Genomic DNA, 27447 nt, shown 5'->3' on the forward strand with positions numbered 1-27447 from the left:
TCAGGACCAGAAAGTTGTGCCATATCAGTATCCCTCGCCCACTTTCCAATCCAGAAGCCTACAGAAAAACCAACTGGGTTTGCTCCTGCTGTTTCCAACAAGCTGTTATTTAGTGATGGGGGCCGGGCTAGGAGGATTTAAAGGGAGACAGGACAAAATCTGTTAACAGCTTTGACAGCTGTCAACAGCTTTTAGCTCTGATAGTTACTTGGACCTTTCGGAGACAGTATGGTACGCTATTGAATGCCAATTACTGGAGCATCAGTAAGCAAGGACCGCTGCCTTTCTGTATTGCTTCCCAGTGGAATAGGATGGGGAGCCACTCCCTATTCAGTCAAGAAGCTCATTGGGTGACCTTGGACCAGCCACTGTCTCTTAGTCTCACCTACCTCACAGGGGTGTTGTGAGATTAAGATGGGGAGGGGGTAATACATGCCAGCAGATACAGCTCCCTGGAGGAAAGGTGGGAGGGGAATCTAATCAATAAATTCAGCAAGGCTTTGCTTATGTCCTTTCTCCAGCACCTACTGGAGCACCAAAGCTTCTCTTTACTTTGCTCCCTGCATTGAAAAGGATGGCAGAGACCGGCCGCAAGGCCCTTGTATTGCAAGGAGTGTTGTGGAGGATGCTCTGCGCCCAGCTTAGTGAGCAATACAGAAGTGCCCAGTACCAGTTTGACACATTTGCTGTCCCCGGTGCACCTTCTTACACTGCAAACCTCAAGAGCTGTGTCTCAGCCGATCAGCACGACCAAACGGTGAGCAGAACAGCGACTGCTGTGTCCATTGCTGGTGCTGCCTAAAATATGTCCTTTCATTTGATGCAAGCAACACGAGTACGAATCAGCACAAATGCTTCTTTGGCTCAAAGCTCCGATGCTATCAGAGTTCGAAAATGAAGAAGGAAAGTCACAACAGCTGTGTACTACTTATCTTTGAAAGACTGACTGCTAATAATTCAGGTGGCTTGTTAAATTTCACTTGGTGGTGGTCTACAAAAACGCTGTATGCCTCGTCTCTGGTGCCATTAATACTTTGGGTTCCAATTAAATTTTACTCTGTGCTGACCTGCTTGCTCATATATATATAATTTTTTAAATATAATTTACATTTCAAAATATTCACTTAGACCTTAAAACAATTACTTCCCTTCTTCTCTTTCCATGGTTCATTGTGCATACAATACATCCCTGCATATTTTATATGAACTAAACCATTCGGTAATCCATTGTTACACCATCAAAACTTGTTTACACTGTTTAATGCTACCATTTATCAATGCGTTAACTTTTGCACTGCTGCAATCTGCTGGAAGGGATGCGGGTGGCGCTGTGGGTTAAACCACAGAGACTAGGACTTGTCGATCAGAAGGTCGGTGGTTCGAATCCCCGCGACAGGGTGAGCTCCCGTTGTTCGGTCCCTGCTCCTGCCAACCTAGCAGTTCAAAAGCACGTCAAAGTGCAAGTAGACAAATAGTTTCTGCTCTGGCGGGAAGGTAAACGGCGTTTCCGTGTGCTGCTCTGGTTCGCCAGAAGCGGCTTAGTCATGCTGGCCACACGACCCGGAAGCTGTACGCCGGCTCCCTTGGCCAATAGAGAGAGATGAGCGCTGCAACCCGAGAGTCGACCATGACTGGACCACGACAGGGATCCCTTTACCCTTTATTTTTAATCTGCTGGAGAAATCTGCTCCTCTTAGAGGTAGAGATGGCAGTGCAATACAAAAGTCACAGTTTCCACACGTGTATGGATACAGAAGTTTGATGTCAGCTGAAGTATGAATCCCGTCCTTCTCAAGCTGATCTGTGTATTCGCTATCCCAACCCGTTACATTCAGTACAGATTTTTCATTAGCTAAAAAAATGAAAGGTTAGCTTCAGCTACTCCAAAAGGGCACGGTTTTATTAGTAGATAGAAATCCTTCTGTTACTCACAGGGTATAGGAAATTAGCAATTTGTAACACTCCAATCTTTTATTAAACCGTTTACAAAAATAGCAAACATTTCTGTCTTTACAACGCTATCCAACACACTATCCCAATACGAAAGTTAAGGCCGTCAAAAGTTTCCTTCAGGCCCTCTATGTAATTGCTTTATATGTTAAAAAGTTGGAGGACAAATTGCTTATTTACATTTCAGTTATAAATATCAAAAAAATGGCAGGGGAACGCCTCATTTGTGAGTAAGGACTCCTGGTGTGAATGTCTGTTGAAGGGAAACGTATCAGAGCACCAGTTGCTTCAAGTCGGCATTTTGTGTGATGCACCTGGCAATGTAACTTGCAAACTTTTTGAAAGGCTGCAGGAAGTCAGAGCATTTGAAAAGGGAGGAGTGGCATAGCTTATGTTCACAAATAAATGGGAGCACCTTTGAAAATTAAGGTACAATATAAAATTATTCCATCTCACTGGAGTGTGTTAAACGTATAAACAAAGAAAGCAGCAGTCCCACTTTTAGGGAATTGAGAATGTGATTTACAATTTACTTTCAGATCAGCAAGTAACCACAATCCTCAGAAGGGGAAATTTCTTCAATGCACTATTGCTAGTGGAAAAATCTCACCTTGGGCAGGAAAAGCTTATATTTTACTATAGTGATCTATACAGTGTATAATCTTAAAGGCAATAGTCATCATTCACCCTTCTAAGCTTAACGGACTTTGCCCGATTAATTTCACTGCAACAGTTTGTCGTTCAGGAAGCACAGAACCCGATTACGCTGTCTGAACAAGGTGCCATTGATCCTACAACGCAGCAAATAATAAACTTCAGGTGGTATCTACAATTTGATATTAAAGACTCATTCAATGATTTCCTAGTGCATTTTCAAGTTTCTTACTCAGTGTATACATGGTCATAATATAAATTTACTTCTGCTATTCTAGAACAGAAATTCTAGAACAATTACCCTGAAAAGTGATCTGATAAGTTAAAACATTGAAGGAAGAACAAGATACACACAAGACTGAAGCCAACGGACTCTCTGTACCCAGCCTTAAAAACTGAATTAAACAAAACTGAAACACTGAACTTTATTCAACCTTCCAGATTGCTATCTTCCCTTCTTCCTTTCCAGAGCCGCTAAGAACGTATCTGTCCTCTGCTGAGCAAAGAGCTTTCACCGTATCGATGTGCCCAACCAATTCTTTCTCCACCGTTTTCTTTTCCACATCAACCACATAGATCTTTCCTTTGGTTTTGCCTTGAGAAAGACCTCTGCCGCCAACCCATATCTGAAAGGCAAACATGTCCTTTTAAAACAAAACACTGTATTTCCATTGTGAGTGTAAATATGGATTATTTTATCATTTATTCCAGCAGTAACAGGAGCAGCTGCAAGAAAGCAAGGAGATGGGAGACACCTCAAACTGGTGACTAATAGCTAATTTATTAATACAAGTACTAATGCCCAACTTGTTTTGGCATATGTGATCACCTTCAGGAGACACAAATATATATCTCATCTTTAATGCCTCAGCATACATTTCTGAGAAGGTGTTTTGTTGAAACAGGAAAACAGAGAACTACATAGTAATATGGATCAACTTGACATGTTAGCTGCATAACCAAGTGAAGTTTAACATTTAGTAACCATGAAAGCTAGCATCACCATATATTACCACACTTTTATATGGCATATTATATTACCGTACTTTTCCATGTATAAGACACCTTATAATTTAAGAAAATGGGGGGGAGATGGCACAGAGTTGTTGAGCTTGGGGGGTTACCCAGAGTTGTTGACCTTTTTTTGTGGGGGTTTTTTGTGGGGTTTGTGGGGTTGCCAAAAATCGCTCACCAACACGCATCACAAAATCCACCTCTTGACTGTCCTCTCACTGGCAGAATCTGCCAATCACCCGCCCTATTACCACAGCGCCAGCCAATCAACACCGGCCATTGACGCAATAACCATAAGACGTCCAAAAGCCGCTGACAGCCGTGGCAACAACCAATCAAATGTCCACCCTATGCACTATCCATGTATAAGACGACCCCAACTTTTAAACATAAATTTTACAGAAAAAAACCTGGTCTTATACACGGAGTAGTACAGTAATTGTTATTTAAATTAAAATAAGGTATTTGAGACTGCCCACTCCATTGTAATTAAACTATAAATAGTTGGTAGTTATAACTAGGAAGAGGAGAGTATGGTTATCCACAGGCTGTCAGATACAAGCAAACTGATAAATGACAGAACACACCATTTTGCCTTCACTAATTCTGGATGCATCATGAAAAAGCTACGTAATGCCATTCTGGAGTCCTTGAAGGAAAAATACAAAAAAAATACTTTCCAAGTGCGGCTGGTTCATTAAACAATGAGGGGATTATAGCTAAAGAACCCTGAAACCAAATCCATGAGCCAAACAGAACTTTAGATTTGTGATGTGGCAAATCTGAGAGGAGCTTCAAAAGCGGCTTGTAATTATAGAGGGGAGAAGTGAAACCCTAACCACAATTCAACGGAGTTAGCAAGTAGCTCTTGCATAAACCTAGGCAGACTTCTGTATCATAGCTGAGATCACTGAATAAGCCACGAGAGGCAAACAGAGTTCCTTTGCATCCGATTTACCTGGTTTTTAACTTTCATCATACACGTGATCTCTGAGCAGTCTTGCAGGCTGATCTTTTGAGAGGGTGTCGAGAGATCAGTCATGTTCCAGAAATACAACTCAGTGCTCGCTGAACATGATGCCAACACTTGCTCACTCTAAGGCAAAAGCGAAGAGAAAGGCAGGAGAATACTCTTATTAATGCAAAGGATTGTCTAGCGCGTTTAGGTTAAGGTGGTAATAACAAATCGACTGCCGCAATCTACTGTTACATACCTCGGGGAACAACTGGAAACAGAAGAAGGGCATAGCTCTCACGTTGTCGTCCATTTGTACCCTTTGCCGAATAATACCATTTGTTGAGAGGACAAGAATACAGCTCCCTATACCTTAAAACAAACATTCATAAAGCGCTTAGTGACAAAGATATTATTGTCTCATTAAAGCAGAAATGAAGATGGTGGTGCATGGATCCTTTACACTAAATGATACAAGGCATGACCGAAAAGTAGGGTGAATCACCCCTGTACGTGATAATAGGAACTGATGGATTCACAGAGACATGTGGGAGGTGTCTGTCCATATCTCAGCTAACATATGCCCAGGTGTCTCAGCATTTGTTGACAGCCTACGTTCATGTGGCAGCTGTTTTGTTGTTGTTTAGTCGTCTTAGTCGTGTTCGACTCTCCGTGACCCCATGAACCAGAGCATGCCTTGGAAACTCTCACTTTCTTCTCAAAGCTTCTCCTTTTTTATGTCCTTGGAGTTTTCTTGGCAAAATACTGGAGTGGTTCGCCAGTTCCTTCTCCAGGTGGATCACATTTAGTCTAAACTCTCGGCCATGACCTGTCCGTCTTGGGGCTGTTTAGTAATAATAATAATAATAATACCTTTATTGTCATTGTACAACCTGTGTACAATGAAATTAAACGAGCCTCCCTCCCCCACCCCCAAACACTCAATCTCTTATCGAACAACACACCACCTCGCAAGTCAATTTCGCTATTTTATTTTCTGTTCAACAGCCTAACAGCCCATGGATAGAAGCTATTTTTTAGCCTGTTGGTACGGATGATTATACTTCTATATCTCCTGCCCGGGGGTAGAAGATTAAAGGGGTGATGGCCGGGGTGTGAGTCATCCTGGAGAATTTTTCTCGCTTTCCTAAAGCAACAATCCCTTGTGATGTTGCATTGTGATTGAAAATGGAGAAGAGAGTCAATATGAAATTCTGTTTCAAATGGGGTAAATCGGCATCGGAAACCCACAAAATGCTCACAGTTGTGTACGGAGATGAAGCTGTAACCCGAAAGACAGCGTATGAGTGGTTTAAGCATTTCCGTGAAGGGTGGCAAAAAATTGAAGAGGACCCTCAGTCTGGCAGACCGTCAACAAACTGAACGGCAGCAAATGGCGACAGAGTTCAAGAGTTATTGATGTGGGATCAGCGTTTGCCCATCTGAAGGATGGCAAAAGGATTTCATATCCCATGTGAAATCGTTCCTGAGGTTACTGAGTTGTGCCACCCTCCATATTCTCCCGATCCGGCCCCACCAAATTTCTTTCTTTTTCCAAAACTGAAATCTGTCCTGAAAGGGCACAGATTTCCCAACATTTCACATGTCCAAGCTGCTTTGACGAGGGAACTGAAAGCAGTATGAAAAGAGGACTTCTCCAGAAGTTTCCAAAAGTTCTACGAACATTGTCAATGGTGCATTGTATCAGATTTCTGTCCGATTTCTGTGACCATTCACCCAACTTTCCGGTCACACCTTGTATTTCTGTTTCTAACCTTAACACTAATATTCTTAACTATAAAAAAAATCCTTCCAGTAGCACCTTTAAGACCAACTAAGTTAGTTCTTGGTATGAGCTTTCGTGTGCAAGCACACTTCTTCAGATACACTGAAACAGAAGTTGCCAGATCCTTCTATATAGTGAGAAGGTGGGGAGGGGTATTACTCAGAAGGGTGGTGGGAATGGGAGATTGGCAGATAGCTGAGATGAGCCTGCTGACGACTCTTAACGACTGTAATAGGTCTTACAGGAAAAGGCAAGGGGTGAGAAGGTGAGAAATGGCTTAGTCATGTATAATAGGATAAGAATCCAATGTCTTTGTTCAAACCAGGTCTCTCCATGGTTTTAAGTTTGGTAATGAGTTGCAATTCAGAAGCTTCTCTTTCCAGTCTATTTCTGAAATTCCTTTGTAGTAAAACAGCTACTTTGAGATCTTGTATAGAATGTCCTGGGAGATTGAAGTGTTCTCCTACTGGTTTCTCTGTTTTGTGATTCTTGATGTCAGATTTATGTCCATTTATTCTTTGGCGTAAGGTTTGGCCTGTTTGTCCAATATAGAGAGCTGAAGGACACTGTTGGCATTTGATGCCATACACAATGTTAGATGATGAGCAATAGAATAGTCCCGAGATGGTATGTGTGATGTTGTTGGGGCCAGTAATGGTGTTGTCCGGGTGTATGTGGCCTTATAGAAGGATCTGGCAACTTCTGTTTCAGTGTATCTGAAGAAGTGTGCTTGCACACGAAAGCTCATACCAAGAACTAACTTAGTTGGTCTTAAAGGTGCTACTGGAAGGATTTTTTTTATTTTGACTATGGCAGACCAACACGGCTACCTATCTGTAACTGGATTCTTAACTATGGAATAGTTTAGCAAAAGGATATACAGTGGCACCTCGAGTTACAAACATCTCGGTTACAAACGCTTCAGGTTACAGACTCTGCTAACCTGGAAAAGTTACCGTATTTTTCGCTCTATAGGACGCACCCAACCATAGGACGCACCTTGTTTGAGAGGGGGAGAACAAGAGGGAAAAAATTCTCCCCCTCTCTGCTCAGCACTCCTTCAGCTAAGGGGCAGGAGAAATGGAGCCCCTTCCATTCCTCCTCCCGTTTCGCTGAAGGAGTGCTGCGCAGCTCCCCCTCTCTGCTGAAGCCAGGAGTCTTGCTCTCCCGGCTTCAGCAAATGGAACCCGAAGCCTTCGGAGCGCAGCACGATGTCCCGCTGCACTCCAAAAGCTTCAGGCGGCTATCCCTGAAGCCTGGAGAGCAAGATGGGTCGGTGCGCACCGACCCCTCTAGCTCTCCAGGCTTCAGCGAAAGCAACGCGTAGCCTCCGGAGCGTGGAGGGAACGCTCCCTCTGCGCTTCGGAGGCTTCGCGTTGCTATCACTGAAGCCAGGGAGCCTGCATTCGCTCCATAGGACGCACACACATTTCCCCTTAATTTGGGGGGGGGGGAGTGCGTCCTATAGAGCGAAAAATACGGTACCTTGAGTTGAGAACTTTGCCCCTGGATGAGAACAGAAATTGTGTGCCGGCGGCACAGCGGCAGCAAGAGGCCCCATTAGTAAAAGGACGCCTCTAGTTAAGAACAGTTTCAGGTTGAAAACAGACCTCCGGGACAAATTAAGTTAGTAACTAGAGGTACCACTGTAAATGATTCACAGGAAAGAAAAGAGAACATGTTTGGGACCCTAATCTGGTTCACTGCACCTTTTGGGGGCTCCCCCTATTTTCTGTTGCTGCCTTCTTCCTATTAAGCATTGAAGGGGAATACCAACGCTGTTAGGAAAACTCCTGTTTCTGATAGGAGTTTGTCAGGTTCATGAGCACCAGGTGAGCTCTCTTCCTAATGCAGAGAAATGCTTCTGACTAAGCACTGAAACAACACGCTTACATTTGCAGCAAGGAAGAGTCTTCCCAGAAATGAAATTTAATTTAATCAGTCCCACGGTTTCAGCTGAAATCCGCTAAAGTTATTATAAGCATTTGGGTGACGGTCTCCAAGAAAGAGCAGGGGAAGGCTGAAGGTGGCTGATTTCTTATGAATCAAAGTCGGATATGGCTTCCCCACCCTCTTCCTTTTAAATTACATTCTTTTCAGGTAGATGAAGACACAGAAACTTACAGCACCAAAGCCTGTTACTGTGGAATTTGATAGCAGTCAGAGTTTCACAGGGCAGCTGGAATCTGTGGTTCACTTTCAAAGTGCTGATGTCCCACATAATCACTGTCCCATCCACGCTGCAAGAACAGGCCTCACTGCGCATGCGCAAGGAAAGTACGTGATGTTAGGACATGTGTTACAAAAAAATTAACAAGTCGACATAAAAATTCATACAGTGGTATCTCGGTTTTCGAACATAATCCATTCCGGAAGACAGCTCGAGTTCCAAAACATTTGAAAACCGAAGCATTTACTTACGCAAAACTCAATACGGAAGCCGTGTGGCACGTTAAACTTCCAAAAAGCATTCAAAAACCGAAGCATTTACTTTCAGGTTTTCGATGTTCGAAAACCGAAACATTCAACTTCCGAGACGTTCAAAAACCGAGGTACCACTGTACTGTGGTTGAGGTAACGACATGTAACTCTATTCATGAGTCACTATCTGCCAGAGAAGTCTGTGTGTGTGTGTGTGTGTGTGTGTGTGTTGTTCAGTCTTCAAACATTACCTTTACCCCTCCTGCTTTTAAGCTAAAAAAAAGATCACATTCCAAGTTTTGTGGTATCTAGATTCTAGCCTCCCTTCAATGCAATGCAGAAGGAGTGAACCAATAACATTTCTCCTGCTTTAGGGCTGCGCTGCTGTTTATATCCGTAAAATAGCCTACTATATCCGATCTCATGAATTAGATATAGAGACACACACACACACACACACACACACACACACACACTACTGAGGAACCAGCTTTTGGAACTAAGACCTCAGCTCAAAACTGGACTGCTCTTATTTCAAATGTACTCATACCTCCCCAACATCCACCTGGACAAAAGGCGAAAATGTGACTGGAAGATGAATTACGTACATTTTCTAGTTTCTAAGCTCATCTCTTCGCAAGGAGTTTTCTTGCTATTTTGACACATCTCATGGATTAGAAAGTTCTGCAGGCGACAGGAGAGAACCAGCCACTACCTTGGGGCAAGGGAACCTTTGGACTTCCAGAAATTATTGGACTTCACCTCCCAATCAGCCACAACCAGCATGACCAGGAGTCAGGGATTTTGTAATGCAGGACGACAAGAGGACTGCAGGTTCCCTGTCTCTGTTTTTCACTTAAAATTTATAGGTGGAATATTTCAAGTGGATACCCAGACATGCACAAGAGAACAGAAATGTTTTACAAACTGGTGCATCATCCAGCTTCTCTCGCAAAAGCCATGAATGGTTGTAGTTCCCACAGCTCTCATGTGCAACCCTTTTACTGTGCTTCCTTTTCCTTCCCCATGAAATTCCTTGGACATTTGGCTTCATTGGGTTTTAAAAAATGAACTTCTCAATAAAATTTCACCCACATGCTAAGACTGCACAGTTGTAAAGCTACCCCCTTGTATTCCAACAATAGTTTCCACTAAGCTTTGTTAGTCCTCTAGGTTTGGGGGGAAATAAATTCAAAGCTGCTCTCCATTTTTCACCTAGAGGTGGGCTGAAAGGAAGAGGTCCTAAGAAACAGGGGCTCAGAAATTCCTCAAGCAGCTGCCTATCAGGAGGTTCACAGTCTGGTTTTTGGCAGCACATCATAGTTCCATTTTGAGGGAAACACTTTGAGGAAAAAGAGGGTCCACTAATAGAAGTCTCTCTCTTTCTCTCTCTCTCTCCTGGTCCCTTACACTCAGGATACAATCCCAGTTGGTCTTTGAACAAGAGAACCTGCCATACTATATATTCAGCTGACCTGGAGCTGCTATCCCCGTTTTTCACAATGATGTCCACAACTTCGGAACGATGGTCGTTCAGCTGCTTATTGCAAGACATGCTGTGGGTGTTGATCAAATAGATAATGGAGTCCTGAGAACCGATCCAGACTTGGCTTTGTTCCACCATTACCATACAATTCTGCATTTGTAAGGAGAAGAAATACCCAGGAAGACTATATCACTGCAACATGGAAGCTCTCAAAATCACACCCAAAAGTTAAATCCCTGAAAAGCCTTGATGATTCTGAAAGACACACAAATGTTTTCCAGAGGTGAAATTCCACTTAACTGTGTGTAACCTTGAGCCTCTTGGATGGGCAGTTCCCTATCCCAAACACTGTTCTCTGAGGGAGGAGAAGCATCTGTCTCTACTGAACTTAAGGAAACACCTGTACCCCTTTCTGACATATGTTGCATAGAAACCTGCGCCTCTCAAGTCCTCCTTAAAGTCCCTTTGCCCCCATCTCTCAGTGAAGCCTTGAAGAATTCCAAACAGTGTGCGTCAATTTCATTAGCAGCTAGCCACTATTTACCTCCCAAGAAAAAAACACAGGTGTTTTTCCTTCTGCGCCATTCCCTGGATTTCCTGATACAGTATATCTGGACAGAATATATTGTCACATAAATAACAATGAAACAGAAAAAAAACCCACTACAACTCACATCTACCAAAGCAAAAACTAAAAGGATGGAAAAGCTTAAAAAGCCAAAACGCCCATTTGCGTTTCAATACTTTTTGCCAGCAAATTAAAAATTATGCGGTACTTGCCCAGTGTTGCTTACCAGTTTAGAGTTTCCTACTTTAAGATAGTGCTGGATGGACCACGTAGATGCATCAAACACGACCACCTTCCCTTCATTTAAGGCACACCATAATTTTGGGTGGGCATCCCCATGCTTTTCTGCTGGATCAAGTTGCCCTAAGCGTTGGAAGGAGAAAACGGTGACACACTTGATATAAAATACGTTTGAACCAAATACATTATCGAGCAATGTACTATCTAAGAGTATACATCTGGCTATGCCATCTTACAGATTGGGTTACTGGGGAACACTGAAGAGCAGCTGTATTTCTGATGCCTATTAACGTCTCCCTCAGCTGTTACCTTTTTCACTGTGTTTTTGTTCAAGACAGTCCCTGTATTTTACAAAGCTTAACAGAGCCAAGAATGAAGAGGATGCAGGTTTCAACCCATCAGCTTTACATGGAAGACCTGCTCTTGAACTATTTCCAACACAGGTGGTGATTATAAGATCCACTCTTCAGCTTAAAGTACTGGCACTTTCTAGACTGGGAGGAGCACAAAGAGGAGAAACACTTTTTCTGGTTGCATAGCGAAAATAAATTATTTTGATACTATGCTATACTACACTGAAATGCTTATATGTTCCTTTGATTGTCCTTGAATGTCATCCTTTTCTGCCACAGCCTCTGAGAACCACTGCAGTATGGTATTCACTCCTGAACTACTCTGTCATACGTCATTTAGCTCAGGGTTTTCCAAACTTGTGTCTTCAGCTTTTTCTTCTTTGGACTACAAATCCATCATCCCTAGCTAGCAGGACCAGTGGCTTACCACTGATCGGAATTGTAGTCCAAAACAGCTGGAGACCCAGTTAAGGGAAACCCTGATTTAGCCTACACAGAATAGTGAGATAAATAAAGGTAAAAGGTAAAGGACCCCTGGACTGTTAAGTCCAGTCAGGCGACTATGGGGTTGCGGCGCTCATCTCGCTTTCAGGCCGAGGGAGCCGGTGTTTGTCCACAGACAGCTTTCCAGGTCATGTGGCCAGCATGACTAAACCGCTTCTGGCACAACAGAATACTTTGATGGAAACCAGAGCGCACAGAAACACTGTTTACCTTCCCGACGGAGCGGTACCTATTTATCTACTTGCACTGGCATGCTTTTGAACTGCTAGGTTGGCAGGAGCTGGGACCGAGCAACAGGAGCTCACCCCGTTGCGGGGATTCGAACCGCCAACCTTCCAATTGGCAAGCCCAAGAGGCTCAGTGGTTTAGACCACAGCGCCACCCACGTCCCTTTTTAGTGAGATAAATATTTGGCCTTGGAATGAGGATACCAGAGTTCTTATTGCCTCCTCACCTCGGCCATGTATCTCACCAGGATGCCTCTTTCTGTTATCTACCCCAACTTGTTAAGAAGCCAACATACCCCATCCCGACACACTGGGGTGCTGTAATGTCACTGAGTGCCACCAACTCCAATTGTTCCCTGACACACACACCCCTTCCAGGAATACAGTATTCCATACCTGGTGTGTAAAGTAAGACTTCTACTGCTTGTGGGAAAGTTTCCCCAGCTGACGGATTAATCTTGTGCTTGAGCGTTTCTCTTGTTGTTTTGGGGACCATCATGGGCACTGAAGGAGAGGAGACAAATACATGTTGTTGTTTTTCAAACTTACTGTCAGGCCCAGGAGGAAAAACCCATGCAAATGCCTGAAGAAATAAAGGCCAGTCACAGAACGAAAACAGAAGTCCGTTTGGAAGGCAGTCGGAATAGTCACACAACAGGTCCCAGCATCTCTTGCGGGGGCGCAATTAGTGCCAGCGCCGTCTGTTAAGAGTTTGGGTGTAATCTTCGACACCTCCCTTTCCATGGAGGCGCAGATTGCAGCTACAACAAAGGCGGCATTTTTCCATCTCCGCCAAGCTGAGCAGTTGGCTCCTTACCTCTCTCGCCCTGACCTAGCCACTGTGATCCACGCGACGGTCACCTCCAGACTGGATTATTGTAACTCGCTCTACGTGGGGCTGCCCTTGAGACTGACCCAGAAACACCAGCAGGTGCAGAATGCCATTGTGAGACTCCTTACAGGGTCCTCGCCGCGGGATCACATTCACCTGGTGCTATACCAGCTGCACTGGCTCCCGGTGGGGTACAGGATCAGGTTTAAGGTGCTGGTTTTAACCTTCAAAGCCCTATACGGCCTAGGACCCTCATACCTACAGGACTGCCTCTCCTGGTATGTCCCACAGAGGAATTTACAGTCTTCAAACAAAAAGATCTTGAAGGTCCCAGGCCACAGAGAGGTTAGGCTGGCCCCAACTAGAGCCAGGGCTTTTTCGGCTGCAGCTCCGATCTGGTGGAACACTCTGTCACAAGAGACTAGGGCCCTGTGGGACCTGACATCTTTCCGCAGGGCCTGCAAGACAGAGCTGTTCCACCAGGCCTTTGGCCAGGGCACAGCCTGACTCCCTCCTTTGGCAATCTTCACAGAACTCTAGCTCAATGGTTGCCATCAATTCAATTTGAATTAATTTTATAATGAAATGATTTTAGAATGTTGTATTATTTTATTGTTGTTAGCCGCCCTGAGCCTAGCTTCGGCTGGGGAGGGCGGGATATAAATAAAATTTATTATTATTATTTATTATTATTCTGCTCCTCCCACTATTAGCCCTGGGCCTTTGGGTGCAGTCAAACTCTGACACAATGTACTCTGGCCCCTAGGTATTCCTGGGCTTGGTGCATGATTGGAGATGCCTTGAACCAACAGAGTTCTGGACAACGCTCTTAGATACAGAACAACAGTTCTAGCAGGAGCATTTAAGCCACAAACCAGCTCACCTTCGTTCTTCATCTTGTCAAAGTAAGATAGCTTGGAAGCAGCATAAATGATCTTAGAGGACTGCAATATACCCACGACTGCATCCATCAGGAGAACGTTCGTAAGTGCTTGTTGAATATATTGAGGGTCCTAGGGGACAAAATGAAAAGAAGCCATTATGTTCTGTGAACCGCCCTGAGACCTCCGGGTATAGGGCGGTATATAGATTCAATAAATAATAATAATACTTGATTTTGCCTTCTGTTCCTTTTGTTTTAAGAAAAAGCCCATGCTTATCTCCCAATGTGTATGTCCATGATCATCCCATTCGGCTTTGCATGTGTGCATAATGCAATATTCTATATAATCACATTACCAAATTCAATCTAACAATATGAAGCCTTTGTTTATTTACTTATTAAGTTTAGGGGAGGAAATACTTTCCTTCAGGACCCTTAACTACCATCCCATTAACAGTAAAAACGGATTGCACCAATCCATCCAGAATCAGGTTGAAATGTGCGCCAAGGAAGCCATACAACAAAACGGTTGTTTAAAATATGGATACAGAAGATGTCAGGCACATTCATCAACAGTATCGTGGTTTTTGTAACGATGGCTGCAGTCTTGGCAAAATTGGTCACTTCACTTCTCTAATAATTAATCTTCTCTTACAACTGAAGGCGAGCGAAACATGGGAATTTGGAAAGTCAATGAGATAGTAAGTAAAGGTAAAGGGACCCCTGACCATTAGGTCCAGTCGTGGCCGACTCTGGGGTTGCGGCGCTCATCTCGCTTTACTGGCTGAGGGAGCCGGCGTACAGCTTCCGGGTCATGTGGCCAGCATGACTAAGCCGCTTCTGGCGAACCAGAGCAACGCACAGAAACACCGTTTACCTTCCCGCCGGAGCGGTACCTATTGATCTACTTGCACTTTGACGTGCTTTCGAACTGCTAGGTTGGCAGGAGCAGGGACCGAGCAACGGGAGCTCACCCCGTCGTGGGGATTCGAACCGCCAACCTTCTGATCAGCAAGCCCAAGAGGCTCAGTTGTTTAGACCACAGTGCCATAGTAAAAGCATACAAAACTTTTCTTTTGACAATACAAAACATATTTCAACTGCCAATTCAAAGTGCCAGACCTTGTGATCATCCGCCATTTTCTTCCCGGCCCACATCTCCTTCACCATCAAGTGCCACAGGTCACATTCAGATTTAAGATTTGCTTCGAAAACCTCCTTTTTGGACATGGCTTTTATCTTTAGGGTGGGAATCCGGAGAAGCAGGAAAGCAACTGTCGTACTCTTCACTTCCTGGGTTTGGGGGCAGTGGGAGAAGACGGAGAAATTAGAACTTAAAACTGAAGTGAGGCAAAGTACAGCTACACAGCCGTCTCCTCCAAATCCCTTCCCCGTAACGTTTTCAGTTCCTCGGATTCTAAGCAATTTACAGAGGCTTGCTTTTCTCTAAACCAGGCATGGCCAAACTTGGCCCTCCAGCTCGTTTTGGGACTACAACTCCTATCATCCCTAGCTAACAGGATCAGTGGTCTGGGATGATGGGAATTGTAGTCCCAAAACAGCTGGAGGGCCAAGTTTGGCCATGCCTGCTCTAAACAAACAATGGTCACAGTAGCGCAGGTGTGGAGAAACCACCAGATGTTGCGGAACTACAAATTCCATCATGCCTGGCCATTGGCTATGCTTGCTGGGGCTGATGGGAACTGAAGTTCAGCAACACCCAGCTGGGCAAAAGTTCTCCAAACCTGCAGCAGATGCAACAGGGCCCCCTGTATTGTATTGTATGTGGTATTATGAAAATGCTGGGGGGTGGGAGAGTTTGCACGCGAGTTCCAGTAAGAGATGGCAAGAATTTCCAGGGCTGAACAGGTTGCCAAACATGCCCCCAGACACAACTGACCCGAAAAATTAAACTTTGGCATGGCAAAACTGATGTTAAAAGCCAAACACGTACACAAGATGATAAGGACTGTTTTAGATATAGTATGGCCTCAACTATTTCTTGTGCATACCACCATCAGCCCTAAAGCACATAAATATATAAAAGGCCTCTATAAAGGCCACCAACTGGGATATAAGGTAGCCCCAAATCTGCAGTCGTATAATACATATCTTCAAAATTAGGGAATTCAGCTACTGAGTCTACGTCGCACTCACCTCTATGTCCCTGAAAGTTGCAATCTCTTGGTAGCCGGGCCGAACTCCTTCCGTCAGAAGGAACAAGCGCTTCTGAGTCATGGCTATTTTCCCAACTCCTTTGTTCGTTTTAACAGAGGACGACAACTTGTAGACACATTCGTTTTTGTCTAAGCGTTCTATCACGCTGGGGGGCAGGTTTACTTCTTGCGCTTCAGCTTCTGTTTCCTTCCAGTAGGTGTAAAAGTCCTTAAATGTTTCTGGGTCTATTTGTTTCTGATGTCCTTAAATGAAAGGAACCATTATTTCCTGTTAACATTTCTAGGTAAAGGTAAAGGTAAAGGGACCCCTGACCATCAGGTCCAGTCATGGCCGACTCTGGGGTTGTGGCGCTCATCTCGCTTTATTGGCTGAGGGAGCCGGCGTACAGCTTCCGGGTCATGTGGCCAGCAGGACTAAGCCGCTTCTGGCTAACCAGAGCAGCACTCGGAAACACCATTTACCTTCCCGCCAGGTATTGGTACCTATTTATCTACTTGAAGTTTGATGTGCTTTCAAACTGCTAGGTTGGCAAGAGCAGGGACCGAGCAACGGGAGCTCACCCCGTTGCAGGGATTTGAACCGCCGACCTTCTGATGGGAAAGTCCTAGGCTCTGTGGTTTAGACCACAGCGCCACCTGTATCCCTTGTTAATATTTCTACACAAAGCCAAACTAGTTCCTCCTTTCACCCAAGCAGTGGGACAAGGTTTTAGCTTCTGCGGCAAATGTGTTTTGAGATTATAAACCACGTCTTACAACATTTAGAATTTATTGGACTCTGTTTCATTCATGTAGAAAGGGATTGTCTATGACAATATGTCGCTGGAGATGTTATAGGGAAAATGATTATTTGAAGCATATGTTTATGCAATGTCCAAAGCTTACGAATTTTTGGAGGAAAGTATTAGGATGCATAGGGACGCAGGTGGCACTGTGGGTTAAACCACAGAGCCTAGGACTTGCTGATCGGAAGGTCGGCGGTTCGAATCCCTGTGATGGGGTGAGCTCCCATTGCTCGGTCCCTGCTCCTGCCAACCTAGCAGTTCGAAAGCACATCCAAGTGCAAGTAGATAAATAGGTACCGCTATGGCGGGAAGGTAAACGGCGCTGCTCTAGTTCACCAGAAGCGGCTTAGTCATGCTGGCCACATGACCCAGAAGCTTTATGCCGGCTCCCTCGGCCAATAAAGCGAGATGAGCGCCGCAACCCCAGAGTCAGCCACGACTAGACCTAATGGTCAGGCGTACCTTTACCTTTACCTATTAGGATGCATAAATACTACTGGGGTGGGGAATAAAAATTGTCAGATGATAATATTATCCTAAACCATATGCCAACAATATGGGGTCTGACAGCGGGTCAACTTAGATGGAGTCTTTGCACCTTTACTGAAGCCAAAAGACTGATATTGGTTCATTGGAAAGAGAATACCTTTGATCAATGGACACAAGATATGATAACTCAACATATGAACGGATTGCTTTTGGATGCAGATTGTGTATGGATAAATATCATGATATCTGGAATGCATTTATAAAAATTATAATGACCTGTTAATAATTTTATATTCATTGGAATAATCATACTATTTATATACCCGTACATTGTATTTTGTCACAGTTTAAAGCAATTTTCTCTTTTTGTTTTGCATTTCATAGAATCATAGAATCATAGAGTTGGAAGAGACCACAAGGGCCATCGAGTCCAACCCCCTGCCAAGCAGGAAACACCATCAGAGCACTCCTGACATATGGTTGTCAAGCCTCTGCTTAAAGACCTCCAAAGAAGGAGACTCCACCACACTCCTTGGCAGCAAATTCCACTGTCGAACAGCTCTTACTGTCAGGAAGTTCTTCCTAATGTTTAGGTGGAATCTTCTTTCTTGTAGTTTGGATCCATTGCTCCGTGTCCGCTTCTCTGTAGCAGCAGAAAACAACCTTTCTCCCTCCTCTATGTGACATCCTTTTATATATTTGAACATGGCTATCATATCACCCCTTAACCTCCTCTTCTCCAGGCTAAACATGCCCAGCTCCCTTAGCCGTTCCTCATAAGGCATCGTTTCCAGGCCTTTGACCATTTTGGTTGCCCTCCTCTGGACACGTTCCAGTTTGTCAATGTCCTTCTTGAACTGTGGTGCCCAGAACTGGACACAGTACTCCAGGTGAGGTCTGACCAGAGCAGAATACAGTAGCACTATTACTTCCCTTGATCTAGATGCTATACTCCTATTGATGCAGCCCAGAATTGCATTGGCTTTTATGGCTGCCGCGTCACACTGTTGGCTCATGTCAAGTTTGTGGTCAACCAAGACTCCTAGATCCTTTTCACATGTACTGCTCTCAAGCCAGGTGTCCCCCATCTTGTATTTGTGCCTCTCATTTTTTTTGCCCAAGTGCAATACTTTACATTTCTCCCTGTTAAAATTCATCTTGTTTGTTTTGGCCCAGTTCTCTAATCTGTCAAGGTCGTTTTGAAGTGTGATCCTGTCCTCTGGGGTGTTAGCCACCCCTCCCAATTTGGTGTCATGTGCAAATTTGATCAGGATGCCCTTGAGTCCATCGTCCAAGTCGTTGATAAAGATGTTGAATAAGACCGGGCCCAAGACAGAACCCTGTGGCACCCCACTAGTCACTCTTCTCCAGGATGAAGAGGAACCATTGATGAGCACCCTTTGGGTTCGGTCAGTCAGCCAGTTACAAATCCACTGAGTGGTAGCATAGTCAAGACCACATTTTACCAGCTTCTTTACAAGAATATCATGAGGCACCTTGTCAAATGCCTTGCTGAAATCAAGGTAGGCTACATCCACTGCGTTCCCTTCATCTACCAGGCTTGTAATTCTGTCAAAAAACGAGATCAGGTTAGTCTGACATGACTTATTTTTCAGAAATCCATGTTGACTATTGGTGATCACAGCATTCTTTTCTAGGTGCTCACAGACTGTTTGCTTAATGATCTGCTCCAGAATCTTCCCTGGTATTGATGTCAGACTGACTGGGCGGTAATTATTTGGGTCCTCTCTTTTCCCCTTTTTGAAAATAGGGACAACATTTGCCCTCCTCCAATCTGCCGGGACTTCGCCTGTTCTCCAGGAATTCTCAAAGATGACTGCCAGTGGTTCTGAGATCACATCTGCCAGTTCTTTTAATACTCTTGGATGCAGTTCATCTGGCCCTGGAGACTTGAATACATCTAAACTAGCCAAGTATTCTTGTACTATCTCCTTAGTTATTCTGGGCTGTGTTTCCTTTGCTGAATCATTTGCTCCAAATTCTTCAGGTCGGGCATTGTTTTCTTTATCGGAGAAGACTGAGGCAAAGAAGGCATTGAGGAGTTCAGCTCTTTCTGTGTCCCCTGCTTGCATTTCACCATCTTCTCCTCTGAGTGACCCCACTGTTTCTTTGTTCTTCCTTTTGCTACGAACATACCCATAAAAGCCTTTTTTGTTGCTTTTAACCTCTCTAGCAAGCCTGAGTTCATTCTGTGCTTTAGCTTTTCTGACTTTGTGTCTACACGTGCTGGCTATTTGTTTGAATTCCTCTTTGGTGGTTTCCCCCCTTTTCCATTTTTGGTACACATCCTTTTTTAATCTTAACTCAGTTAAAAGTTCTTTAGATAGCCACCCTGGCTTCTTTAGGCACCTTCCATGTTTCTGTCTCATTGGTATTGCCTGACGTTGTGCTTTTAGTATCTCCCTCTTAACAAACTCCCAGCCATCATGAACTCCCTTTCCTTTTAGTATTACTGTCCATGGGATCTCACCCAGCACTTCCCTAAGTTTTATGAAGTCAGCTTTCTTAAAGTCAAGAAATTGAGTCCTAGTATGCTTGGCTGCTCCTTTCCGCTGTATAGTAAACTTCAGAAGAGCATGATCACTCGCGCCTAATGATCCTTCCACTTCTACCCCACTAACCAGGTCATCAACATTGGTTAGGACCAGATCTAAAATGGCTGTTCCTCTTGTTGCTTCTCCCACTTTCTGGACAATGAAGTTGTCTGCAAGGCCAGTGAGGAATCTGTTTGACCTTATGCTCTTGGCTGAGTTTGACATCCAACAAATATCCGGGTAATTGAAGTCCCCCATTACTACTATCTCCCTTCCTTTTGCATGCTTGGCCATCTGTTCCAGGAAGGCATCATCTATGTCCTCCGTTTGGCTTGGGGATCTATAGTAAACTCCCACAATGAGGTCACTGTTATTCTTCTCTCCCTTAATTTTGACCCAAATGCTCTCACTTTGGCTTTGAGGTTCTAAATCTTGGATCTCTTCACAGGTATACACATCCCTGACATATAACGCCACTCCTCCTCCTTTCTTGTCTGGTCTGTTTCTCTGAAATAGATTGTATCCCCCCATTATTACATTCCAATCGTGGGACTTATCCCACCAGGTTTCAGTGATGCCTATTATGTCATATTTAGTTTGCTGTACCAAGAGCTCAAGCTCATCTTGTTTATTTCCCATGCTTTGCGCATTAGTGTACAGACATTGAAGTCCATTAATCATTCCCCCGTGACTCTTATTTAAGGATTTTTTCCTCCTACCACTAGGTCTGCGTGCTGTTTGCTCCATTTGGTCTATGACATTTGGATGATCATCTTCATCAATTGATAGACTCCTACCTTCAGGAGCACTGTCTCCCTCCCCCACATTAGTCAGTTTAAAGCCCTCCTGATGAGGTTTCTGAGATTTTTGGCAAAAACATTTCTCCCAACCGTTGTGATTTCTTTCCTTCCTTCCTCCAGTTTATTTCTCCACTGAAAATTTTCAATAATATATAAATAAAAACAGTAAGCTCTCGCTTTTCTTCTTCCTGGCCAGCTGCCTCTGCCATTACGGCCCCTAACATCTCGAAGTCAAGTATCTATCCTCTTTTTTTCTGAATGGAAGAAGTGGCTTCATAAATACTTGGCTTTACAAGAAGAGATGGGGCAAGTGAGACGAAGTGGGCAACCCAGTCGCAGAAGAAACTGGAGAAACGGATCCGCAGCAAGACATGGAGAAGCAACAGCAGGGCGATGGCTAAACCTCATCCACAAAACAATTGCTAAACCTGCTGCCATGTCCCACAGATAAAACCAAAATCAGCTGCTACTAGACGTACCATCTGTGACTGCAGAACTGCCTTCTGAAAAAATACCTCAGCAGCTATTATCAATTCACCATTTTAAGTATGGTTCAAGTAACTCTGCAATTGCTGGCCGTTTCATAGCTGCAGTCTCCCACTGAGCCTAGGCAGTGCAAGCCAATATACACAGAGACAGATTCCAGACCCGGCCAAGGAAAGCATGCCAGCTCTCAGTAGCAAACATGCACAAGTTATTAGAAGTGTAAAATGAGACATCAACCGAACCACGTGAAGCTGGCAGTTTTGCCTGCACCAGGTAGGTGCCATTTTTAAAATCCATCTCACTTTGGATGATAGCGCTGCAGAGAAGCAACAGAATCAGCCAAAGTACCCCATGTTTTTCACTCATAGACCTTTCCTCTGCAACAAGACAGGCCTCATTTCATTCCTACCATTATTAAGCTACGGATGCAGGCAAACACAGTACAGTGGTACCTTGGGTTACATACGCTTCAGGTTACATACGCTTCAGGTTACAGACTCTGCTAACCCAGAAATTGTGCTTCAGGTTAAGAACTTTGCTTCAGGATGAGAACAGAAATCGTGCTCCGGTGGCGCGGCAGCAGCAGAAGGCCCCATTAGCTAAAGTGGTGCTTCAGGTTAAGTACAGTTTCAGGTTAAGTATGGACCTCCGGAACGAATTAAGTACTTAAACCGAGGTACCACTGTACAGTGGTATCTTGTGTTACGGATGGGATCCATTCCGGAGGCCGCCCGTAATGCGAAAAGCCTGCAACTTGAAGCACCACGTCTGCGCAGCGCGATTTGGTGCTTCTGCGCATGCGCGAAGCATAATTTAGTGCTTCTGCAAATGCGTGAGCAGCGAAACCCAAAAGTAACCCATTCCAGTACTTCCGGGTTGCTGCGGGACGCAAGACGAAAACACGCAACCTGAAGCAGACGTAACATGAGGTATGACTGTAAAAGTCATTAAGGGATAATAAGAACATCGAAATATGGAGAGAAGGAGAGATAGCTCAGTCAGTAGAGCATGGGAATCTCAGGGTTGTGGGTTTGAGCCCCACGTGGGGCAAAAGATCCCTACACTGCAGGGGGTTAGACTAGATGACTCTTGTGGTCCCGTCCAACTCTTATGATTCTATGGAAGCAAAGTAACAACTGAATATGAATCCAACCAGTCATCAGTGATTATTACTAATGTTGTCTGCACTGCAGTAATCATCTCAGACACTATGCAACAAGCTAGCAATGGAGAACTAAGAACAGGCGGGTGCAGATCAGTATTTGCTTAGTGGCTATTGGTTGCAGGATGCATGCAATCACTTGGTAGGCAATGGGCTTCTACATCACGAGGAGAATCTCACCCTGCTTGTGGAGCCTTGGCACACCCTAAAACCTGCATATCACCCTGGATCTGTATGATCAAGCAAGATATTTGAGTTCAGGCTCTAGTCCAGTGCAGAGTGTTGTGTTTATAGCAGATAAGGGTAAAGGTAAAGGAGCCCTGGACAGTTAAGTCCAGTCAAAGGCAACTCTGGGGTTGTGGCATTCATCTCGCTTCAGACCAAGGGAGTCGGCGTTCGTCCACAGACAGCTTTTCCGGGTCATGTGGCCAGCATGTCTAAACTGTTCTGGCATAATGGCACACTGTGATGGAAACCAGAGCACACCGAAACACTGTTTACCTTCCTGCTACAGCGGTACCTATTTATCTACTTGCGCTGGTGTGCTTTCGAACTGCTAGGTTGGCAGGAGCTGGGACCGAGCAACGCGATCTCACCCCATCGTGGGGATTCGAACCGCTGACCATCCGATCGGCAAGCCCAAGAGGCTCAGTGGTTTAAACCACAGAGCCACCCGCATCCCATGTTTATGGTACAATACCTTGCTGATTTGGTTAGGTTTGCCAGCATCTCCTTCGCAGCAAGAAATGTATCAGGGAATGAACATGTTTTACGTCAACAGTAAGAGCAATATTCAAGGAAGGAAAAAAGGTAGGCATGAAAAATTCTGACGAAAACAACTGCTTTCGAGCATATTTTTTTACCCCTTACCAACTGTCAGTGCGTCGAACAGCCGATGAATCGTGTCTGTGTCTCTGACAATCCCAGATTCTTGAACGAACTTCACAAAGTCATCCAGCTGCATGTGCGTTTTTGGCAACTGGAATTTTTTCACACGGTCGTCTACTTTGCTTATTTCCCTTTGGTTATCCATCACTTGACTGATCAGCCTCTTCAGCTCTGGCTTCTGATCTGCTTGGGAACGTTCGGAAGGAGGAAGGTTTTCCACCACTTTCCTCACAAGGTCTGTGGGAAATATCCGTATGTCTGTCTTATAAAGGTTCTGGAAGTCCGAAAGCGCATTCAGAAGCTTTCCTTGCATCAAACCAATAAGTCCCCGGAGGTAGAAATACCTTGCCAGAAGCGCAGAGTTATCGGGAGACAAAATATCTATAGCTCTGCTGAGATAAATATTAAATTCAAGGTAGTAAGAAAAGACACACTGGCTCAGAAGAGGAAAGTGGATTTCTGGGATCTTGAAAGTAGTCACTGACTTAGAGGTTGATCTCATATCTGGAAAAGGGAACAAACAATTGCTTACAACTAAAACAAATGCAACTAAATAAAAATAATTATACAACTTTTAGAAGGCATCTGAAGGCAGCCCTATATGGGGAAGTGTTTTTTTTTAATGTTTGATGTTTTATTATGCTTTTATATTTGTTGAATGCTGCCTTGAGTGGCTGGGGCAACCCAGCCAGATGGGAAGCGTACAAATAATAAAAATAAGATTAAGATAATGAAAGTAAGATTAGGAAGCAATAGGCCAGGCATAGCCAAACTCGGCCCTCCAGATGTTTTGAGACTACAATTCCCATCATCCCTGACCACTGGTCCTTTTAGCTAGGGATGATGGGAGTTGTAGTCCCAAAACATCTGGAGGGGCAAGTTTGCCTATGCCTGCAATAGGCCATTGACTATTGTTTTGCTTGTCCCACACTGGTTTCAACGCCCCATAAGGCTTGCTTATGTTTACTCTTCTGAAAAGGGTCGCAAGGAGGCTGGCGAAAGTAACGGCACAGCGCTTTGCAGTTGGACGAAATTGGATTCTGAGACCTGACAACCTTTCCCTAACAGCCATGGATTGGTCTTCAGAATGCAGTTCAAGAGAGGGGTGCTGTATTTGACATTTATTTTATCTTTTTCATTTACACTGGAATGAGAAGAGAAACAACCACAGCAGCCCAGTTAAGTTCTCCTCTTACCTTGCTTCACGTCTAAACGCCGAAGAGACGAATTCCTTGTCGGGCCATCCTTTGGCGCGATCTCTTGCAGATTAGGCAAGCTCAGTCCCATTCGCCTGCTCATCATGTACTGAGGATTAAACCTTCTCGAAATTACTTTTTCCATGGTTGGCCTCCTTGGGCTGAGCACTGAAGTTAACCTACAGATAACAACATAAATATATATCTAACCTACTTGCAAGATCCAACAAACTCTCTGCCCTTCTGGCCATCAGAAAACCCAGGCTTTATGAGACAGACTTAGTTGCAAGATTTACAGTCAAAGGGGGAGAGGTGCTACGGTTTTGTTATCATATCGGAATTCCATGGCTGAATTGGCAACAACTCCCCTGGAAAGGCTGATTTATGGAGCAACTGGTCTGGGAAAGTTAATGAGCAGACGCTTAGACTGTATTTTATGGGAACTGCTGAAATGGCGCCTGCCGTTTGAACAGAACTTTTGGATCATTGTGAAAATCCACACAGGACTATAATAATGTTTGCTTCAACTCGCTTGTGGAGATAATCTCAGAGGTTATAAAGAAAGAAAGAAAAATGATAACAAGAAGAAGATTGGAAGATGGGATTTGTAAAGGATAACAACAAAGAGATGGAAAGATGGGACTTGTGAACATCAAAGCAGCAGAAATATGAGATGATTGGACCCTTTCTGAACTCGAAGCATGGGTACCCCCAACAAAAATTTAAAATTCGGCTAAATATTTGGAGTTTATTATGTATTGGTATAATTTGGAATTAATGTGATATGATTGGTTTGTTAATTGGAAATTTAATAAAAAATATTTTAAAAAAGAAAAAAAAGAAAACCCAGGCTAGGGCATAGCCCAGTCTGCGTGTCACAAACCCAAAGACATTTACCAACCCATGTAATTATTTGATGAAGTGGGACAAGGGATTTCAAAGATTATTTTAAATCATGCTTCTGTAGCAAAACTTCCTGAAAAGAAAAGAAAAATAGCCATGTGTTCAGCGGAGTAGAAAAGGGTATTTTGCCATGCAGCCACTGTATAAATAGTGAGAAGGCTTCTTCACCTGTCTTTCTCAGCTTCAGTGCTCAGCTCTAGGCGGGCAAAAGCATCCATCCTTCTGTTAAGGCGAGCTTTAAGGAAAAAGTGAAATATATAGGTATCCAGCACCTGCAAAGCGTAACAGGAAAGCGACGTTAGTATCTTGACATATTTGAAGGGCTAGCTATTCACTGACATGAAACAGCCCCAAAGCGTCCCCTTAAAGCTGGACTTGTATGTCTGCACACTTACGATTAGGGCAGGCTTCCTCAACCTCGGCCCTCCAGATGTTTTGAGACTACAATTCCCATCATCCCTGACCACTGGTCCTGCTAGCTAGGGATGATGGGAGTTGCAGGCCAAAAACATCTGGAGGGCCGAGGTTGAGAAAGCCTGGATTAGTGCTTCACACCAGAAGTTCACCTGTTTTGCTTTTTTGTGAGGGGAAGGAGAGAAGCATTTACCTAAGAAACTTCCCAATGCTCTGAACAAAAGACCAGAGGTAGAATTATTATCCATTTACGATGGGGTGGAAGGTTTGCAGGCTAGGAAGGACTCGCTCACAAATTTATTGACAAGCTGCGCAAATTATTATAGCTAGGAAGTGGAAGGGGCAAGGTGAATATAAAATGGAAGAATGGTATAAAGAGATGTGGGATATAATTATTAATGATAAATTAACACGTGCCGTTAAGGTATATGCAGGAGAAATGATTTTGAGGAGATATGGAGAGTGTAGAATTCGTACTCTTAAAACGGAAAGGGGTCAAACCATGGCAAGAGGTGTTGAAATTTTGTGAGGTTGGATAGCTACAACGGAATGGTATCGGTGGTGGGGTGCACATTTTTATTCTTATTTATTTATGGTTATTAGTTTGTCAAAATACAAATAAAAACAAATTAAAAAAAGAAACTTTCCAATGCTGCGTTTGTTTTTCTTTTTGCTGTTTTTTTCCCTTTCCCTTTTTGCTCTTAATCGTACCCATTGCTTCTCCAGGCTGCTGCTGCAACTTTTTAAAAAAACAACAACAGGATCTTCTTCCCGGGAGCAGTCATGTGCTCAAACTCAAGGAACAGGACCACAGAGTGAACCGCATAATGGTGCTCAATGATAAACTTAGCCAGAGCTCACTAAGTGTGGACGTTGCTGAGGGATGGGGTGCCAAACAAAGCAATATGGCCCTCCGTCTCAAGGGGGGGAAGAAGAAGAAGAGTTTGGATTTGATATCCCGCCTTTCACTCCCTTTTAAGGAGTCTCAAAGCGGCTAACATTATCCTTTCCCTTCCTCCCCCACAACAAACACTCTGTGAGGTGAGTGGGGCTGAGAGACTTCAGAGAAGTGTGACTAGCCCAAGGTAACCCAGCAGCTGCATGTGGAGGAGCGGAGACGCGAACCCGGTTCCCCAGATTACGAGACTACCGCTCCTAACTGAGGCATCTGATCAAGGCCTGTCTTTTAAAATGAGCTTAAAAAATATATTTGCAAATGTTTGTATGTTTCATGCCAGGCATAAAGCAGCTGGCTAAGTACTTTGGCAGTTGTTTATCTCCTTGAACAGGGCCCCCCTGATTTATAGCAGTACCTCAAAGTTGTAAAAGGGAATTACAGGCTGGGAGCAAAGGTCATACTGACCATACATATTACAGAATACAATCAAGCTGCAAAAACACTAATTAAGAGTTGGTAAATAGTAAGAAATAATACCAGGTGCCTCCCATTAGACTCAGCCATATTTTCATAAGGTTAAAGGGCAAGAGCTAATAGGAACAGCAGCTGGCTGGGAAAGGAGGGTTGTAAACTGAAGAGGCTTCTTTTTGAAACTGTTTTTACTAAGTTCCTTTTCTTCTAAAAATCTATCTATGTTATGTATGAAATATATTGGCTTAATGTAATTATGCAAAGGATTTAGAAAGTAAGAAATGTTAGATTCTTATGTTAGATTCTTATTTCATTGATGGTGTGTGAGAAGGTGAACCCAAGATCTCTGT

At 44.0% G+C, this 27447-nt stretch overlaps 1 protein-coding gene across 2 annotated transcripts in view; it reads right to left on the bottom strand.

Moving 5' to 3' along the window:
• Positions 1 to 1879: 1879 nt before the first annotated feature.
• Positions 1880 to 27447, bottom strand: part of DENND3 (DENN domain containing 3) — a 51325-nt gene continuing 25757 nt past the window's right edge. For both annotated transcript variants that reach the window (XM_081012497.1, XM_081012496.1), the window contains exons 12-24: positions 25483 to 25586; positions 24412 to 24590; positions 23198 to 23719; positions 16031 to 16293; positions 14996 to 15166; positions 13874 to 14003; positions 12555 to 12662; positions 11061 to 11197; positions 10256 to 10416; positions 8484 to 8617; positions 4833 to 4945; positions 4577 to 4714; positions 1880 to 3230 (exon numbers count right to left, since the gene is read on the bottom strand). In XM_081012497.1, the coding sequence (XP_080868623.1) occupies positions 3030 to 3230; positions 4577 to 4714; positions 4833 to 4945; positions 8484 to 8617; positions 10256 to 10416; positions 11061 to 11197; positions 12555 to 12662; positions 13874 to 14003; positions 14996 to 15166; positions 16031 to 16293; positions 23198 to 23719; positions 24412 to 24590; positions 25483 to 25586 (2361 nt within the window). In that variant the 3' untranslated portion in view covers positions 1880 to 3029. The remainder of the gene's footprint in view (positions 3231 to 4576; positions 4715 to 4832; positions 4946 to 8483; positions 8618 to 10255; positions 10417 to 11060; positions 11198 to 12554; positions 12663 to 13873; positions 14004 to 14995; positions 15167 to 16030; positions 16294 to 23197; positions 23720 to 24411; positions 24591 to 25482; positions 25587 to 27447) is intronic.

This window comes from Podarcis pityusensis, assembly GCF_964106645.2.
Source record: "Podarcis pityusensis genome assembly, chromosome: 7".
NCBI lineage: Eukaryota > Metazoa > Chordata > Lepidosauria > Squamata > Lacertidae > Podarcis > Podarcis pityusensis.